Consider the following 20,092-nt stretch of genomic DNA (forward strand, 5'->3'; position numbering starts at 1 on the left):
ACGCACACACACACACACACACACACACAGACACACACACACACACACACACACACACACACACACACACACACACACACACACAACAGTCGTCGTCGTCGTCGTCCCCCATGCGGGTTTGGCCCCGCTCTCAGCTGTTCCGCCCCTGCTCCTCTCCCCCGTCCAGCCTCCCTCTCTAATATGGTCCGTGAACATGGCGACCTTCTGCGTGACGCCGCGTCTAAAAACAGACCTGAAGCCAGCCGGTCTACTTTGGGACCGCTGGCCCTCAGGAGCGACAGCGGGAGACAGGGCCGAGGCCGGGCGACACTCTCCGTCCCGCTGATCCCCGGGAACCTGGACTCATCTAGTTTCGGTTTGAGTTTGATACCTTATTGAAGGTGTTAACGATGGACACCATGGATAACCTGGAGAAGCAGCTCATCTGCCCCATCTGCCTGGAGATGTTCACCAAGCCGGTGGTCATACTGCCGTGCCAACACAATCTGTGTAGGAAGTGCGCCAATGATGTTTTCCAGGTAAGCAAACGTCGATTAAAAATAATGTTTCGCTGCTATTTTAGACCTTTGGGTAAACGCCGTGTGTCTGCAGACCCAGACGCGGGTAGGCCTGCTTGTGTTTACTCTCTCTGATTGTTTGATTTGTCCACACGAGTCCACATCTCCTGTCGACCCAAATGGCCGTTGCCCCCCCCCCTGCAGTGTAGACGCACTGAACCCTGCGTCATCCCATTAGACAGACGGATAGTCGGACAGACAGACAGACAGACAGACACTTTATTCATCACCTTGGGGAGATTCAGGTATCCAGTAGCTCACGAATTCAGTCGACACTGACAGACAGACAGTACAATTGACAAACAACAAAATGGAACAAACAGTAAAAGTCAGTCAAATAAATAAAAGGTGAGCAATATTGCACATCATTGAAATCACATGTAAAAAAAAAAGAGCCAGAGGGGGACATAAATAAATAAATATTACTCAACTGCACCTTGTCCAGTGTGTGTGGGGGGGGCGATATCCGTGATCTGTGTCATTCGTTTACCGGTGGATTCCCTCAGCGCTTCTGTGGACCCTCAGCTTGCCTCTTGACCCTTGACCCTTGACCCTTGACCCTTGCCTCTGCCCCAGGCGTCAAACCCCTACCTCCCGACCCGGGCAGGGGCGGTGGCGTCGGGGGGCCGCTTCAGGTGCCCGTCGTGCCGCCACGAGGTGGTGCTGGACCGGCACGGAGTCTACGGGCTGCAGAGGAACCTGCTGGTGGAGAACATCATCGACATGTTCAAGCAGGGGTCTACCAGGTGAGGACTGGTGTGATGTCGGCTGGTCTACCAGGTGAGGACTGGTGTGATGTCGGCTGGTCTACCAGGTGAGGACTGGTGTGATGTCGGCTGGTCTACCAGGTGAGGACTGGTGTGATATCGGCTGGTCTACCAGGTGAGGACTGGTGTGATGTCGGCTGGTCTACCAGGTGAGGACTGGTGTGATATCGGCTGGTCTACCAGGTGAGGACTGGTGTGATGTCGGCTGGTCTACCAGGTGAGGACTGGTGTGATATCGGCTGGTCTACCAGGTGAGGACTGGTGTGATGTCGGCTGGTCTACCAGGTGAGGACTGGTGTGATGTCGGCTGGTCTACCAGGTGAGGACTGGTGTGATGTCGGCTGGTCTACCAGGTGAGGACTGGTGTGATGTCGGCTGGTCTACCAGGTGAGGACTGGTGTGATGTCGGCTGGTCTACCAGGTGAGGACTGGTGTGATGTCGGCTGGTCTACCAGGTGAGGACTGGTGTGATGTCGGCTGGTCCACCAGGTGAGGACTGGTGTGATGTCGGCTGGTCCACCAGGTGAGGACTGGTGTGATGTCGGCTGGTCCACCAGGTGAGGACTGGTGTGATGTCGGCTGGTCTACCAGGTGAGGACTGGTGTGATGTCGGCTGGTCTACCAGGTGAGGACTGGTGTGATGTCGGCTGGTCTACCAGGTGAGGACTGGTGTGATGTCGGCTGGTCTACCAGGTGAGGACTGGTGTGATGTCGGCTGGTCTACCAGGTGAGGACTGGTGTGATGTCGGCTGGTCTACCAGGTGAGGACTGGTGTGATGTCGGCTGGTCTACCAGGTGAGGACTGGTGTGATGTCGGCTGGTCTACCAGGTGAGGACTGGTGTGATATCGGCTGGTCTACCAGGTGAGGACTGGTGTGATATCGGCTGATCTACCAGGTGAGGACTGGTGTGATATCGGCTGGTCTTCCAGGTGAGGACTGGTGTGATATCGGCTGGTCTACCAGGTGAGGACTGGTGTGATATCGGCTGGTCTACCAGGTGAGGACTGGTGTGATATCAGCTGATCTACCAGGTGAGGACTCAGGTGATATCAGCTGGTCTACCAGGTGAGGACTGGTGTGATATCAGCTGGTCTACCAGGTGAGGACTGGTGTGATATCGGCTGGTCTACCAGGTGAGGACTGGTGTGATATCGGCTGATCTACCAGGTGAGGACTGGTGTGATATCAGCTGGTCTACCAGGTGAGGACTGGTGTGATATCAGCTGGTCTACCAGGTGAGGACTGGTGTGATATCGGCTGGTCTACCAGGTGAGGACTGGTGTGATATCAGCTGGTCTACCAGGTGAGGACTGGTGTGATATCGGCTGGTCTACCAGGTGAGGACTGGTGTGATATCAGCTGATCTACCAGGTGAGGACTGGTGTGATATCGGCTGGTCTACCAGGTGAGGACTGGTGTGATATCGGCTGGTCTACCAGGTGAGGACTGGTGTGATATCGGCTGGTCTACCAGGTGAGGACTGGTGTGATATCAGCTGGTCTACCAGGTGAGGACTGGTGTGATATCGGCTGGTCTACCAGGTGAGGACTGGTGTGATATCGGCTGGTCTACCAGGTGAGGACTGGTGTGATATCGGCTGGTCTACCAGGTGAGGACTGGTGTGATATCAGCTGATATCAACATCAATAAGATAACACTGTCTATTGTATCAATAATGAGGTCATTAAGTCACAGACCACATTCGTCAACATTTATTTTCTCTCATCTACTACAGTCATTGTGGTACTTACCAATCCTGTGTTGGATTGGTAAGTACCACAATGACTGTAGTAGATGAACCTGCTGCCCCTCCAAAGGGCAGCAGGTTGAAGTGGAAGGCGGTCACGTGTCAGTGGGCCTTGTCTGCTCCCTTTCCCAGCCGTGTTTTTAGCACGTAGCATCTCTCTATCAGCGGGCCCCATGCCGGGGCCCCTCTGCTCGGCCGCTCTGAGAGCCGGGAGGTCGCTGGGAGCTCTCTGGGTCTCTGATCTACTCTACAGATGTCTCGTGAATGATTAGCCGACCTGTTGTCACCTCTGCACAGCCACTGGAAATTTGATCTGCAGGCTAAGCTTAGCTTCAGCGGTTAGCAACACATTCACACGAACGTCAACCAGCGACAACAAGATAACGAATTATCAGCTTTCCGGCTGTGATGGAACGTTCTGGCGGACGTGAATCCATCCGGAAAAAAAGCCCATTTTTGGTGCGTCAAAATAAGATAAAAGGCTGCTTTCCAAATAGCATACTTTTTATTTTTACTTGTAGTGCTTACTGTAGCTTCCCTTACAAAGTACCAGTACTGTTGCACACAGCATGCATACAATTTGGACACTAAACAGTTTCTGATCAGCACACCTGTAGTGTCACCCATCGGCTTCATCCGGCTCCGGGGATGTGGCGTCACCACTGCCGCTGAGGATTGTGGGGCAGAACAGCCTAAGGTAGAGGCCTAAAGACTTCTGACGCCTTGTTCACACTACATGCGTCCGTCAACGGATGACCGAGGGCGTGTCTGACGTATAGGGGACTAGTCTCTGTAGACGCATACTGCAGCCAATAAACTCGCTTCCCCCCACAAAGCCGATGGAGCGTGGAGTGTTTTTGCATAACCGCGATCTGATTGGCCGACGGATCCGGCGCTGCCTGGAAAGTTCAACGTTTCTCAACTTTTTGACGCAGGCCACGGAGCCGAATGGACGGATGGACCCACAATGCATTTCGCGAGCGCCCCATGCAAAGTCAATGAGATCCGTCGACGGACGGAGGTAGTGTGAACAAGGCTTGACTGAAATGCTGCGGAATGCGTCGAATGAAGAACAACATCCTTTCATTTTGGGTGTACTAAATTTTCCATAACTTGTATTGGGACACACTGAATATGTTTCTTGTTAACTCAATAGTACGGTAGTATGGGTAGCAGAACGCCGGGAGGGTCTTTACTGGTATAATTCTGCGACGGTAACGTCGCGTGCGTTTTACCCGTTCAGCAGCAGCAAGCCGGAGCCGGAGAAGAGGGAGGAGGCGCCGATGTGCGAGGTCCACCCGGAGGAGAGGATCAACATCTACTGCGTTACGCACGCCCTGCCCACCTGCTCCATGTGCAAGGTATTCGGGGCGCACAAGGACTGCGAGGTGGCCCCGCTCACCAGCGTCTACCAGACCCAGAAGGTGAGTCCGGTCGAACCCTGAACCATGAACCATGAACCATGACCCCTGAACCATGACCCCTGAACCATGGCCTCTGAACCATGACCCCTGAACCATGGCCTCTGAACCATGACCCCTGAACCCTGAACTTGAACCCCATCCCTGAACCCCTGAACTTGTAGCCTGAACTTTAACCCTGAACCCTGACCTCCGAACCCTGAACCTCGAACCTCAAACCCTGAACCATGAAACCTGAACTTGATCCCTGAACCCCGAACCTCGAACCCTGACCCCAAAGTCTGAACTTCAAAACCCTGACCCCTGACCCCTAACCCCTAACCCTGAACCACAAACCCTTAACTTGAACCCTGAACCCTGAACCACAAACCCTTAACTTTAACCCTGAACCATTGTACCCCTGAACCCCAAACCTCGAACCTCGAGCCCACCACAGACGTCCCGTAAACACCTTTGAATGTCAGCGTAAGAAAATAAGTCTGAAGAACAATTATTAAGAGGAACAGAGGTTAAAAGCAACGTTAGGATACTATCAAAATAACATTAAAAAGAAAATCTTAATCCACAATTTAACAGCATGCAATATTATATCCACACTAAATGGCGTATTGGCCCATATGGCTGTAGGAGAACTGCAGGCTCCCACTCTGAGCAGCAACACTTCAGACTAACTCACCGTTTCACAGCGTGCCGGTGGCTCCTCGCTCCATCTCGCCGCTCCCTGCTTCATGGCCGCCCATATGGCTGAAGGGGAGCCGTGCATTGTGTGTACTGCGGTGCTTTATGTGCGTTGCGTCCTCCCAGACGGAGCTCAATGACGGGATAGCCATGATCGTCGGCAACAACGACCGGATGCAGGGCATCATCAGCCAGCTGGAGCTGGCCTGCTCCACCATCGAGGTCAGTGGCCAGGGGTCTCCTCGCTGCACGTCGGAGGGGCCCTCGGGGGTCCTTGAAGACACACGCACCCCGCTCACCTTTCTGCCTGCATACACGCACACACGCTCACAGAACTAGACCGGGTAGCCCCGCCCATTCTGCCAGCGATTTGAGTTCGCCCCGCATTAGGGTCTGGAGAAGAGCAATACATTTCTTTCTAGTTCCGATACGTTTTTGTGGGAGCCAATCACCAAGCTGGCTTTTCCCCCTGGCGCGCTATTGGCTGGTTTAACACAATGACGACAGGGAAGCAACAGCAAGCAGCCAATCGCGTACAGTCATTCGAACTAGGCCCGTTGATCACGCCTCTTGCGCTGAAGAAAACTGAGGGCAGCTTCCCCAGACCAACGTGCAGTCTACAGTTTACCTTGGTCTGGCAATAGCCAGGCTATCAAAGAACTACACCGCTGGGGACTTTTACTTTGTTATGCTGGCGTTACGTGCGTCTTCCAACGTCTGCGACAGCGGAGGTCAAAGTGAAAGTCTAGGTGAAGACGGATAAGTAAGACGGACATTTTTTGAGCGTTAAAAGAGGCTTTCTCTGTCTCCCTCGGACATGTGACGTGTTGTAACGTCTGTAGCCCGTAACACACAGCATGCTCTGCTCTTAGCATTCTGTTGCACACACACAGCGGGGACAATGTCAGCTTGTTGACGATTGGTGGAGACCGCACAGCTCTCTGATTGGTCACACACACGCCACATCGTAGAGGAGGAGGAGGACAAGGGTGATGACGATGACGATGATGGTGATGGTGATGACGACGGTGGAGGCGATTATGAGAATGAATGTGAGCACACCAGGGAGCGTGCTGAGGCACCTTGGCGCCCCCTGTTGTGTGACACCCTGTGTGGTTGTGACACCCTCTGTGGGTGTCACACACTCTCTCCCAGTCACGTCCAAACAAAAAGGTGTTAGGGAACTAGTATTACCTGGACATTCAGAAAACTTGATGGCCAGAGCTGCATCGACGTACGGTCATCACTCTCAGTGACGATGGTGGACCAGGAACGATTCATACAGATTGGCTTTGGGTTTCTGTGTGTGTGTGTGTCCGTGTGTTTGTGCTTTTAAAAAAATAAAATATGTAACCTGACATTTTTATAGCACTGTTCCAAATTCTCTGCCACCTGACAAAACAACAATAATCAGGCCAGAGTGTTTTGGTGTGTGTGCCTGAAAGAACGTGTGATTACGTATGCCTGTGTGTGTGCGCCTGTGTGTGTGTGTGTGTTAATGTGTGTGCATGTGTGTGTGTATACACATGCCTACACACAACCTTCCTCTTCTCGTATGGGTGTGGGTGTGTGTGCGTATGCGTGCGCCTTTGTGCGTTTGTTCATGCGTGTGCGTGGGTGTGTATACACGTGCCTCCACGCAACCTTCCCCTTCCTGTGTGTATGTGTGTGTGTGTGCCTGCCTGTCTGTGTGTGTGTGTGTGTGTGTGTGTGCCTGCCTGTGTGTGTGCGTGTGTGTGTTTGTGTGTGTGTGTGCCTGCCTGTGTGTGTGTGTGTGTGTGCCTGCCTGTGCGTGTGTGTGTGCGTGTGCCTGCCTGCCTGTGCGTGTGTGTGTGTGTGTGTGTGTGTGCCTGCCTGTGCATGTGTGTGTGTGTGTGTGTGTGTGTGTGCCTGCCTGCCTGTGTGTGTGTGTGTGCGTGTGCGTGTGTGCGTGCGTGCGAACCGCAGGAGAACAGCCGGAGGCAGAAGACCCTTATCTGTGAGAAGTTTGACGCGCTGTTCAGTGCGCTGGAGGAGCGGAAGCAGAGCCTCTCGCAGCGGGTGACCGGCGAGCAGGAGGAGAAGCTGCACTACATCCGGGGGCTGACCCAGAGGTACGAGGCCCACCTGGAGGACAGCTGCCGGGCCGTGGAGACCGGGATCAGCGCCATGGAGGAGCCCGAGATGGCGCTCTTCCTCCAGGTACCCACCTCAGGGCTCCACTGGGTCGGTTCAACTCAATTGTATTTGTGTCGCTCTTAATCGCAGGTACAGTCTCGGAGGGCTTGGCAGCCTGTGTGTCTATGACACCCCCCTGACCCTAGCCCCCCAGAGGGCAAGAAAAAACGCAATAAGCAAGGAAGAAATCTTGAGAAGGAACGCAAAGAGGGGGATCCTTCAGAGTAGGGGATCCCTCCTTCAGGGTGGGGGATCCCTCCTTCAGAGTGGGGGATCCCTCCTTCAGGGTGGGGGATCCCTCCTTCAGGATGGGGGATCCCTCCATCAGAGTGGGGGATCCCTCCTTCAGGGTGGGGGATCCCTCCTTCAGGGTGGGGGATCCCTCCATCAGAGTGGGGGATCCCTCCTTCAGAGTGGGGGATCCCTCCTTCAGAGTGGGGGATCCGGTCCCTCCTTCAGGGTAGGGGATCCCTCCTTCAGAGTGGGGGATCCCTCCTTCAGAGTGGGGGATCCCTCCTTCCAGGGCTGATCAGGAGTGCAATGGGTGCCATAGTTGACATACATACGTACATACGTATGTATGTACGTATGTACAGGCAAAACACTTTAAATCGGTGACCAGGTGCGGGCCGGTTCACCATCAGGAGAGTCATCCAGTTGTAGTCACTGCGATATGCCAGGCACCCGGTCACCGCAACATGACACATGATTCACACGTTCAGCATCGGTGGTCACTGGTCACTGGGAGGGGCCAACAGCAGGGTTCGAATTACGGAGGGGTTTGGGGGGGTCTGACCCCCTCGAATGGGATTTCGACCCCCCCCAAAAGGGACTAAAACGACAGTTTGGGGGGGTACTGAAATTACAAGTGTTTGGTTGTGTAGTATTTCTCAATCTGTGCTCATCATGCAAGGAATAGTCTGTCATACGGTTTCAAACACCCCTTCAGTGGACTGTACCATTTCTGCGCCTTCAGCATCTTTTGACTTATGTTTCACTCGACTATTGCTCCAATACGAAACACCAGCGGCACTGGCGGTGATGCCAAATGATGTCAAAAACAATATATTGGGTTATAGTTATAAAATTTAGTGATATCATTTACGTCCTTAGTTCGAGGAGATAGGGGAGTAAGCTAATTGAATTCACCGCCAGGAGGAGTGGCATTATGTCCACGTGTAACATAGTGTTTATGTTCTGCAATCGCCCCTGGAATATGCCCTTGACCGTCACTGTGGGTGTTGGTCCGAAGTAGGCGGCCCATGATGAATGGATATTGTAACGTCAGTGGGGTTGGTTCACGGTTCACTTGTCAGTCCCGTCAGTCCGCTGCCCCAACCTGCAGGTCACGTGAATGAGCAATCGCGAAAATGCTCCCATAATCCTTTCTTGATTAAGTTGGTGTTGTTTGTTGTTTCCCGCAAGATATCTGTTAGCATGTGTTTCTTTAGAATTAGCTACCTGCTATAGGCATTTAATACAATTTCAGAAGAATGTAGGCTACACACCGTAAGTGTGTAATGATGTAGGTATGAATATAGAGGCAGGGCTTTCTAATGATGTCATCGCCCCCCCCATGATGTCATCGAAGCTGGTGGGGTAATTCGAACACTGGCCAACAGTGAGGACTGGTCACTGGGAGGGGCCATCAGTGAGGACTGGGACAGCTGTGTGTGGTGTAGAAGATGGTTGCGTTGGGGTGAGATACGTGTGGTTAAATGCAGGCAGGTTCTAGACCTCCTGCTCACGAAGGTCTACAGGCAGGCGGCGGACACGGGAATCGAACCCAGGGCTGGGACTTTTGGTTTTGTTCGTGTTCCTTCATTATATTTTATTTTCTTACCCTGCGTCTGTCTTTCGTTTCTCTCCAAAGGCGGCGAAACCTCTCCTGAAAAAGTGAGTTTGCGAGCGTTGAGCATTTTTAGAAGTCATTCCTGATTGGGCGAAGCGTCAGTACTGACGTAAAGACGCACACAGACCCGTAATAACCCGTGGGTTCATGCTGTCAGGCTGACAGACGCAGCGAGCACCGCCCACCTGGACAAGGTGGAGCCCGGCTACGAGAACATGGACCACTTCAGAGTCAGCTTCAGCAGGGAGGGCCGCGCCCTGGGCGCCATCGACTTCATCCACGGTAGACACACGCACGCACGCACACACGCACGCACGCACGCACGCACGCACTCACTCACTCACTCACTCACTCACTCACTCACTCACTCACTCACTCACTCACTCACGCACACATGCATGCACACACACACACACACACACACACGCACACACTGACACACACACCTGCACACACTCACACACAGACACACATCTGTAAACACACACACGCACACACACTCACACACGCTCACACTCATACACACACACACACACACTCATACACATCAAGTCCTTGAAACCCTGTTGACTCTTGTTCCCCCCCCCCCCCCCCCCCCCCCCCCAACCTCCATTACACCTTCCTGACCAACAGACGAGGAAGAAGAGGAAGACGACGAAGAGGGGGTCGACGTGGACCCCGCTGGCAGCCTGACGGTTGCCACGGCTACGCCATCCCAGCCGCTCCCCTCCGCACAGACCGGCCCCGTCCCTAGCGCACCCAAGACCGCCTCCGCCTCAACGTAGCCGTCGGCTCGTTGGACTCAGGCGGTATCCACGGTTACGAGAAGTGTGCGCGTGTACCAGGGTCCGGGTCGGAGGTGGGAGATGTAGTTTTTATGAAATAAGTTGTACTGTTTAACTTGACTAAAATGAGAGACTGTGTCCCCTTGTGCCAGGAGGAGAACGTCTTCAGGAGGGAGACCCCCCCCCCTGTGTGTGAAGGCGGGGGTAGAAGGGATTCTGTGATAAGGTCCCTCAGCTGAGGTTCTTTGTCATATAAAGTGCCTTCAGAGTGGAGGATTTGTTAAGTTTTGTTATTTGTAAAGGAGAGAATGTCAGGCCAACACGTGACGCCAATGTGCCTGGCTGAACTTCTTCAACGACGGTGCTTTCTTTTAGGGTTGCACTCATTGTTAGGCACTTTTTTGTACACATAAACTGATGTCCTTTTTATCAGTTGGATCCGTTAGCATTAGCACAAGATGGCCGCCTAATTGGCCCACGTTCTCCATGCACCGCTGGTGACATTTACCTTCGTTCACGGCTCGGTGCGGAGAGCCTGCTAGACACCTTAGTCTCCACATTGTTATGCAGTGGGAACGTTTTCCCCTCGGGGGACCCGTCTGGCTGATATCAATCCATTTTAATTGTCATTGGGAACTCCAACGTAAACGAAGAATAAACTTTGTTACTCACTAAAGCCGTGTGTTCTGGGTAATGTCTGTTATTTAAAGGTTTGCTTGCTGTGTTCCCATTCGCTTTCACCTCATGTTTAAATGGTGTATGACGTAGGGAATGGACCTGGGTTTCATAGAGAATTTCTCTATCTCTCTCTCTCTCTCTCTCTCTCTCTCTCTCTCTCTCTCTCTCTCTCTCTCTGTAAAGACACTGGTCAAAGCGGTCTTCTGTAACTAACATATTTTGATTTAATTTAGTGTGAAAGCTTTACCACCCAACAGCCTAACCACCCGACTTCAATGTAAAACTATCGGCTCATGCTGTCGGTCATCTTAACTGGAGGGAAATGAGATCTCCTACTGCGGTGGTCCGTCCCGCCTCCACCTCCTCCAACTTCCCCTCCTCCTCCTCCTCCTCCTCCTCCTCCTCCTCCTCTATTGGTATCCTCAACTATTTCTATTTTTTTTAGCAGAAATCTGGTGGTGAATCCCTTAGACCTAAGGAGGGGCTGGGAGGTGGTTCAGGAGTGAGTCACGGCTGCAGTGTGTGTGTGTGTGTGTTTGACGTCCCAGTGTCATCCCAGTGTGTACACAAACGAGGACACTGGGTCAGGGTTCCACCCAGCATGGCGTTCCCCCGCCCGCTCCATCAGTGCTCGGTTCTGTTCTGGTTCTGCGGGGAGGGGGGGGGGATGCAGTAATAATATGACTGTTGGGGATCAGGAGGGATTAAGGTTTGGATGAGGGTGGTTGAATGGCCATCGCCCAGTCGCATGCGGACTGTATCTCATCTGTTATGTCATCTTGGTTGTGGTGTTGCTGCTTTTAGTTCATTTACTTTCACAACATGATACATCAGAGGTCTTATTGACACCCAGCTGTGTCCTATCGTGTTTGTAGATTGAAGAATATAGAATAAAGATCAAAGAATGAAGGACGATACATCACATTTGATGGAAGGACATTTCTCCATCAAGTCAGGTCAAAATAAACTAAATCATATGCGGGAAGAATATGACAAACACATGGGATGAATTAATTTGTTTTCAGTTTATTTTGACATGCTGGTAGATGGATTACTGATTTACCTTTCCCCAAAGTTGATGAGCTGAAGTATTTAATGATATCCACAGAGATAGGGAAACGCTGCTTTTCATGTTTTATTAAAAAATATAGATATGACTTTTTGTCAACAACTGGATGCTTGTCTTTTTATTTACAAACTTAAATAACAAACACATTGAAATATGGGTTTAATCAAATGCGATATGTAGTATATTGACCAGGTCACATTTCACTTAAAAGAGAATAAACTTCGTACGCTCCGGTACACCAACAACACAACCGAGGGGGTTTCGAACCTACAACCTGTGTCTCCATCTCCAGCTCTCCTCGCTATCTCCTCACTTTCAGGGTTTCAGGGTAAAAGCTTTCAAATCAATTCTTCAGATTAGAGAACGGTGACACGAAAAAATAATAAAATATAATCGGAGGCGGGCATCCAGTCTTCACTTCCCGAAGAGTTCCATCATGCGTCTGTTGTTCTGCGCCTGCACAGCCAGCTGCTCCGCCCGGGACATCTCCATCATCTCCCGCAGCAGATGGAAAGTCAGGTCCAGGGAGATCGGCGGGTCCTCGGACCGCCTCGCCCGCTCCATCTCCTCGTCCGGCCGGGTCTCCAGGCCGGCCGTCAGCGCCCTGATGTTCCCAAACCTCCGCTCCAAGAGACGCGACAGCTGGAGGCGCAGAGCCCGGGTATGTAAGGGGTCGGCTCGGCCAGGCAGCATCATCCACGGGGACCCGAGGGACACATAGCTCGGGTCGGCCAGATGGACGGAGTACTCCTCCCCGAGGCGCGTGAGGACGCGCAGGGGCTGCGGGTGCGTGGACTCGGGGTTCGGCGACGCGGGCACGCCTGCGCGCTCGAGAGCCCTACATTCATAGCGCGGGAAGAAGGCAACGAGCAGAATCACGGTGGCGCCAAGGGCATTGAGCGTCATGTCAGGAGAGCGACAGGAATCTGCGAGGAAGAGGTAAAGGTTCACTTACAGTTGCTGCTAATGAAAGACTCGTGCCCGCTAAGTGCGCGGGAATGTGCCGTTTTACGCATGCACGGTCCTCATCGGGGCATTGGTTGATAGTAACAATATGATACAATGGTGAAATAGCGTCTATGGTGTGATCTAGTGCTTGTTTTCTCTTACGGAAGAAGAAAAGCAAAGTTAGGAAAAACGCATCTAATTAGAGAAATCTATCTCAAGTTTTATAAATCGTAATAATAAAGTAAGTTCGCTTATGTAAGGTCCGTATCTTTTAATCTGTGTGACTATCAACCCAAACCCTAAAACATCCCTCATCATCCCTTAAAATAGATGAACACAAAGGTTTAAAACTTAAAAGAATGAGTTAAGATGTGAAACGGACGTACCTTAAATGGTGGTGTGAGCTCCAGCCCAGTCGCCTCCGTGCCAGGCAGTGTGCGGTGCTGTCCTTTAGAGAACCGAGCCGAGCTTGAGTTCCTCCAGATCAGGAGCCTTATATACCCGGACCAAAGAGCTCAGGAGCCTTATATACCCGGACAAGACAGCTCAGGAGCTTTATATACCCGGACCAGAGTGCGCTGATCGGTCTGCGCCGGTGCCGATGGGTGGAACTTGAATGAACACCTCTGGGGAAAAAAAGTCCTATAGGTGCTACTATGAGTCAGAGGTGGAGCTGTGAGGGTGCGTCTGTTTACCAGTCTGTCTGTCTGTCTGTCTGTCTGTCTGTCTGTCTGTATACCATTCTGTTTGTCTGTCTGCCTGTCTGTTTACAATTCTGTCTTTCTTCTGTCTGTCTGTCTGTCTGTCTGTCTGTCTGTCTGTCTGTCTGTCTCTCTGTCTGTCTGTCTGTCTTTCTTCTGACTATCTGTCTGTTTGTCTGTCTGTCTCTGTTCTGTCTGTCCCTCTCTCTGTCTGTCTGTCTGTCTGTCTGTCTGTCTGTCTGTCTGTCTGTATGTCTGTCTCCCCTCTGCCTGTGTGCGTGTGTGTGTGTGTGTGTGTGTGTGTGCGTGTGTGTGTGTGCGTGTGTGTGTGTGTGTGTGTGTGTGTGTGTGCGTGTGTGTGCCGCGCCGACACTCATCCTAATGAAATGCTGTCCTGATGCATCAGGGCTGAGTGACGGCCGTCCCACTGCAGGTCTCTGGGAGGAGCCTGCTCAGACCTCCAGAGCACCGCCTCATTCATTACAGGGGCCTCACCCCCACCCACAAACCCACCCCCACCCACAAACCCAGCCTCACCCACCGATCCTCACCCAGCCTCACCCACTCGAGCCACGCCCCTTCTTTCAAGGGAGTCTGTTTCTGGTGTCTGTCTCTGCCAACCCACCCGTCTCTCTGTCTCTCTCTTTGTTTCTGTCTCTGTCTCTGTCTCTCTCTCTCTCTCTCTCTCTCTCTCTCTCTCTCTGTCTGTCTGTCTGTCTGTCTGTCTGTCTGTCTGTCTGTCTGTCTGTCTGTCTGTCTCTCTCCGTATCTCTCACCTTTCTCTTTCTTAAACACACACACACCTACACCCACACACACCATCACACAAACACACACAAACACACACAGATTCATATGTCCAAAAGACAGGAGCGCATTAAAAATAAGCACAGTGCATGCAAAATTGGTTCGAAATTTGAGTCAAAGGTACAATTTAAATTAGATTTCTGACTCCTCTGCCTCTGCTATGATAAACGTTCAAAAAGTAATCCTCTAATGGAGGAATAATCCTTCAAAGGTAAAGCAGGGGTTCCCACTCAGAGGGTCATGGCGTCTGGGCCAGCGAGGAGAATGAGGTTTCCCCGCCGGACTCAGACTCAGAGGAGTGAAATCCTCCCTGAATGTCCGCCCAGCCTGCTTTCATAACACAGTCCACCCAGGAAAACCCAGGGTGGAGACGACAGGCTTATATCCATGTTTAGTGTACGCTACACGTGAACCTCCTAAGATGGCAATTGGATTGGTTCGCTAACACGTTTGAGATCTCAAACTCGGGGTAATGCGTGACGGTCGTCTCGTCACACTAATAAAAACAAATAAACCGCTAATAAAACCAAATAAATCCCGGCAAAAACTGTTATCTTGTTTATTTTTGGAATGTTCATGTGTAGTATATACTACAACAATAATTCACCTCAGGCTCTGTGAATAGTGGGGTATAGCCCTATTACAGGCTATTCCCCACTATTCACTTCGCCTTCGGCAAATTATTGTCAATTATCTAGATATATAGCTCTATTTGTATATCGAGATATAATAGCTTTACGTATATCTAGATATAATTGCTCTATGTGTATATCTAGATATAATAGTTATGCGTATATATTTCTAGATGTAGTAGCTCTATGTGTATAGATATATAATAGCCCTATGTTTTAATCTAGATTGAATAGCTATATGTGTATATCCAGATATAATAGCTCTATGTGTTTATCTAGATATAATAGCTATATGTGTATATCTAGATATAATAGCTCTATGTGTATATCTAGATATATTATAGGCAGATATAATAGATATTATAGATCTGTGTATATTTAGATACACATAGCTCTTTGTTTATATCTAGATATAATAGCTCTACGTATATATATCTTTTCAGCGTTACACACGGTACAGAAGTTGCCATTTTTTATACGTTCTTCATAAAACCCAGTTCTCCGACTGGTTAAAACGTGCTTAATTTCCTGTGTTTTTCCGCTCCTCCGGGGGGGCTGTCAGCTCCCATCACAGGACCACACCGGAACACACGCTGCCTGACTCGAATAGAAGCCCGCCGCCGAGGACGCCATCGCTCCTGGACTACTGGTGTCGGCTCCTCTTCCCATCACCGCCCTCCCCCCCCCCCGCCCCAGTACACCCCCCAGTCCTCCACCGTTCAAGTCATCCCAGGAAAGAGATGGGTGAGGCGGGGAAACTTCTCTGTGACGTAGATCCGGAACAGAGCCTTCACGGTGGGGTGCTGGAGCAGGGAGTCCGCCTCAATAAAATTTAATTTAGATTCAGTTGAATTCAATTCAGTTAATTTCTCTTCAATTCAATTCAATTCAACTCAATTACAGTCGTCTCATCCCATCGTCAATCTGCTTACCCCGGGTCGGGCGGCGGGGGCCGCAGCTGTAGCAGGGGAACCCAGGCTTCCCTTTCCCGGGCCACATTGACCAGCTTTGACGGGGGGGGGGGGGGTCTTCCCCGGGGTCTCCCCCCCCCCCACTCAAGGGACCTGGAACACCTCCGCAGGGAGGCGCCCAGTCGGCATCCTTACCAATTCAATTCAATTCAATTCAGTTCAATTCAGTTCAACTCATTTCCTTTCATTTCCCATCAATTCAGTTCATTAAACTGTGTTTGTATGGGCAATCACAGTTCTGTTCTCAAAGAGTTGTACAGATTGTATATTAATGACACCCCCTGACCCTAGCCCCCCAAAGGGCAGGAGAAAACTCTTGATCAAGGGGGGGGGGTTTCTCCTTTCAGGGATGGAGTGCATGGGGGCCATGATTGACATGCAAAAAATCTTAAATAATTTAGTTAATAAAGAAGTATTACAATTTAATTTGTTCATATTAAGTCACAATTCTCCCGATGCATGATGGATAAAGACGCGACCTTTGACACTCTCCTCCGCGGGGTCACCACGACGAGACCAATCGGTTGCATCACTCAACGGCGCGAGCGTCAGAGGCGACGAAGAAAAACAGCCCGGCGATTAATTGCGATAACGACGGTTGCCGCGGAAACCTGTTTTTTTTTTGCAATTGATCATTGGACTCTCGGCGGCGCGGCGGAGGGAGAGACAGACGCCCGGACAAACACGACCGGGGACAATTAGCCGGTGTTCCCCGGGGGATACGGCATGGACGCTGGGTCTGTCCTCCTCCTCTCAGACCCCAGCCCAGCTGCCTCGGCCTCTCCTCCCCTCCGTCTCCTCCTCCTCCTCCTCTCCTCCTCCTCCCCTCCTCCCCTCCTCCCCTCCTCCCCTCCTCCTCTCCTCCTCCTCCTCTCCTCCTGCTCCCCTCCTCCTCCTCCTCCCCTCCTCCTCCTCCTCCTCTCCTCCTCCTCCCCTCCTCCCCTCCTCCTCTCCTCCTCCTCCCCTCCTCCCCTCCTCATGCTCCCCCTCCCCTCCTCCTTCCCTCATCCTCTCCTCCTCCCCTCCTCCTCTCCTTCTCCCCTCCTCCTCCTCCTCTCCTTCTCCCCTCCTCCCCTCCTCCCCATATAAACACAACACACACACACACACACACACACACATACACAGGGTCTCTGTGGACCCCAGCCTGTCCCTGTGAAGATGGAGAGTGAGAGTGTCCCTAACATCGGTGTCACATGTTCAATGATGACAAACTGGCACACTGTTGTTCCTCTCTGAGAGGTGAGGGGGAAGCCCCGCCCCCCTTAGTGCTAGCCTGTGCGTGAACTCAGGTTGAAGCTGTTTATAGTTAAGCTCGTCCTGTCAAGGGCTGATGATGGTCCCACGTCACGCAACGCGACGACCACGCAGACGATTCGACGGAGGCGTGAACCTTTATGGCTCTGTGTTGGGTTTACGTAGGCGGACCAATCACAGCCCTTGCTGCTGCGTCGCCTCGAAGGCAGGTTACAATTTTTGGGAGGCGCACGTCAGGCCCTTGAGGTGGACGCGAGGAGGGTCCGTGAGGACGTAAGGGGTCCGTGACCCCCTTGATTTAAGTGAACGTCGGACCACCATCAGCCCTTAAGCTCTGAATGCGAAACAAAGCATAATTAGCGAGGAGGCTAAGAACTGTGCTAACCTAATCGACTAACCTTTACCAACCAGGCGTCCTGGAGCAAAAAACCTGCTTCTTCATGACCTTTGACCTGAATGATCGAGTCATGAGTCACTTTGGATAAGTGTTGGATAAATAAAGAGAAGTTAAATCGACAATATAAATCCATGATTTGGCAAATGCATACATTATGCTTTAAATAAATTAATCATCAACCTTCATTCACAAATGCTAGTCTTGATACAATAAGTAGGACAATCTGTTGTTTAATGCCACCCCTGCATGCTTTATATACAATACTTCCCCCTTACAGCTTTGCCTATAAACAGGTTTCAGCCAGTATGGGATTTGTTTGAGTACATCTTTCTGAGGCGTTTTTATCCCCTTAAGGACCTGTCAGACTTAAGGTCTGTCCATCTTAACACACGAGGGACTTAAAACACTGAAACATTGACATCTCATCTTTGTCGTCTTCTCCAAGCTGAAAGCTGTAGTTTCTCCACTGTGGATTATAAAAGGTCACAGCACTGGTCTGACATTAGGAAGCATTTGGAGCATATTTGAAGCATTCAAGCATCAAACACTCTTATTGTGATTATTCCCAGCGTTTGTTTTTTTTCTATCTTGGTAACACAGCCCTCCTCCTCCCTGTCTTTCTGTTGATGCACGGATATAAAGAACCCCCCCCCCCCCCCCCCCCCGGGATTAGTTAACCAGATGATGGGAAAGCATGAATGGAGAGGGATCTATAAATGGGTTTCTTTTCGTATATTGTTGCTGGTGGATTTGTAGTGGTGTTATTGTGACGGTTTGACAGCCTACGAAACCCACTGGTTTAAAACAAGGAACGCCGCCGTAGCTCGAAAAAGACTCGACTGTACAGAGAAAAATATTTTAATCAATGACGCTGAAAGAGCAGATATTGTATAATAATCTAGCAAAACTCAGATGAGAATGCAAATGTAATACAGTACGTTGTCGGCTAGTGTTCTAAAATAGGTTTGACATGTATATGACATGCAAATAAAAGCCTAGCTTTGAAAATGTGAAACATTAAATAAGTGTATTATCCTGAATCTGAGCCTATTGATTAAATCTGTCCCTCTTTCTATGTGATGAAAGAAGTATTAGGTAATTTATTTACTTAAAGACATTCTTTTGATAGTGTTTTACATACTTTACCAAACCATAATGTGTTTTAATACTTCCTTCAAGCTACTGATGTTCATCTTCACTCTGTGGCAAGCGGCAAGGTGAAAAGATTGCCACGCTGGGAAGAATCTAGGACACAATCATTTCACCAAAACGTCAGCCAATTTCACTACATTTTGATAACACTTTGAGCGGAGCAGTCATCTGAAGGCAATCCAAGAACAATGTTTTTAAATTTCGCAAAAACTATCTAAAGCTGAATTCTGCGATATAGGCCACCAAAGTGCGTTGATGTGAAACGCTTCAACTTAATGAAGGGGAAACCGTTTTACACTCTGAGAATTGCCTACAGTTTTTATTGCTCCTCACGTGATTCGGACGACAACAGGCAAAAGACTTAGACAAACGTTATTCCGTTCCCGTAAGTCTTTAGAAGAAACGAGCGACAAATCTCGACATCGCTTGCTCAACTTTGATTCTTCCATTATTCCAATCTCGCTCGGTCTGCGTCGAAGATAACAAGCAGAACCTCAGCGCGTCAGCCATAGCTTCGCTCCTCCCTCATTTGTCTGGCCCTCGCTGTGTTCTGTAACAGCTTTGATTCAGACGGGTTGATGTGTTTTTATATTAAGCCAGGCGGAGGGAAGCGGTCCAGCCCAAAAAAGAGAAGCAGGCAATCTCATCTTCTGCAACCAAACTTTTAAGAATGCAAACATGGCCATCAAAGAAGATTGAAATCCCAGTGGTCTCGTTTAAGAGCAGGTGTATGTTTCTAACTGGCTTCTACGGTATAGATTTCACTCTAAATCTTGTTGGCCTTTTGAACCTTGTTAGCTCATGTCCACAGTATTCAACGGTACGGTAATGTTTGTTATGCAACAGATGCTAACAAAGAGCCAGTCTTGCTAAGCGAGCCCACATGATCCGATCACCTTCCCCTTTAGGCATTCGGCTCGTGCTAATTACCTGAGTGACATCGCTAACATGCTCTCCGCAAACCGCTTTCAATTGGTCTTCAAGAGCCAATTCTCCAGGAACGATCCCCTCTTGTCTCAAAGGTCATAGTTCAAAGGTCACGCTCCACTGAGGGTATTCTAGTGCTCTAACCCGGTGATGTGCAATAACACACACCACTTAAGATGGGGTTTTCCATCCCATAATAGCTTATATAATGGAGAGCTTTTCCTCCGCCACATACACAAGACGGAGCCCAGTGAGGCAAGACGATGTCTGAGGCTTGAGTGGGCGTCTGTCAGCAAGTAATAAGGGACACCGGGAGGCAACTTCTGGATGTTAGGAAATGCACATCTGTGAGGTGGAGGAAATACTGGTTTATATGTGCTTATGGTTTATACTATTTACTATTACGGCTGAACTTTACATTTACGTTTAGGGCATTTAACTTACAATGAGTACATTTGACAGAAGGAGGAAAAACAACAATATATCGCTGTCGGTACAGTTAGGATGTTCATAGAACTAAGTGCAAATTACTAGCAACTAACAGGTTTCTTTTGAGGAGATTTCATGCTTTTGAATGTCGTTCTCAG

At 50.3% G+C, this 20,092-nt stretch overlaps 2 protein-coding genes across 2 annotated transcripts; one reads left to right on the forward strand and one right to left on the reverse strand.

Annotated features, from left to right (window-relative positions):
• Positions 1–389: 389 nt before the first annotated feature.
• LOC307088890 (tripartite motif-containing protein 55-like) lies at positions 390–9,978 on the forward strand (the record flags this gene model as incomplete). Its single annotated transcript, XM_079754945.1, has 8 exons — positions 390–518; positions 1,134–1,303; positions 4,317–4,497; positions 5,299–5,394; positions 7,120–7,353; positions 9,203–9,225; positions 9,339–9,463; positions 9,815–9,978. The coding sequence occupies 8 exons, from the start codon at positions 390–392 to the stop codon at positions 9,964–9,966; spliced, it is 1,110 nt and encodes a 369-aa protein (XP_079611071.1). The 3' UTR covers positions 9,967–9,978.
• A 2,149-nt stretch (positions 9,979–12,127) lies between these two features.
• On the reverse strand, positions 12,128–12,619 carry LOC307088986 (corticoliberin-like; the record flags this gene model as incomplete). Its single annotated transcript, XM_079755071.1, has 1 exon — positions 12,128–12,619. The coding sequence occupies one exon, from the start codon at positions 12,617–12,619 to the stop codon at positions 12,128–12,130; it is 492 nt and encodes a 163-aa protein (XP_079611197.1).
• Between the last annotated feature and the right edge of the window lie 7,473 nt (positions 12,620–20,092).

The sequence above is a fragment of the Pollachius pollachius genome (assembly GCF_949987615.1).
Source record: "Pollachius pollachius genome assembly, chromosome: 17".
Lineage (NCBI taxonomy): Eukaryota > Metazoa > Chordata > Actinopteri > Gadiformes > Gadidae > Pollachius > Pollachius pollachius.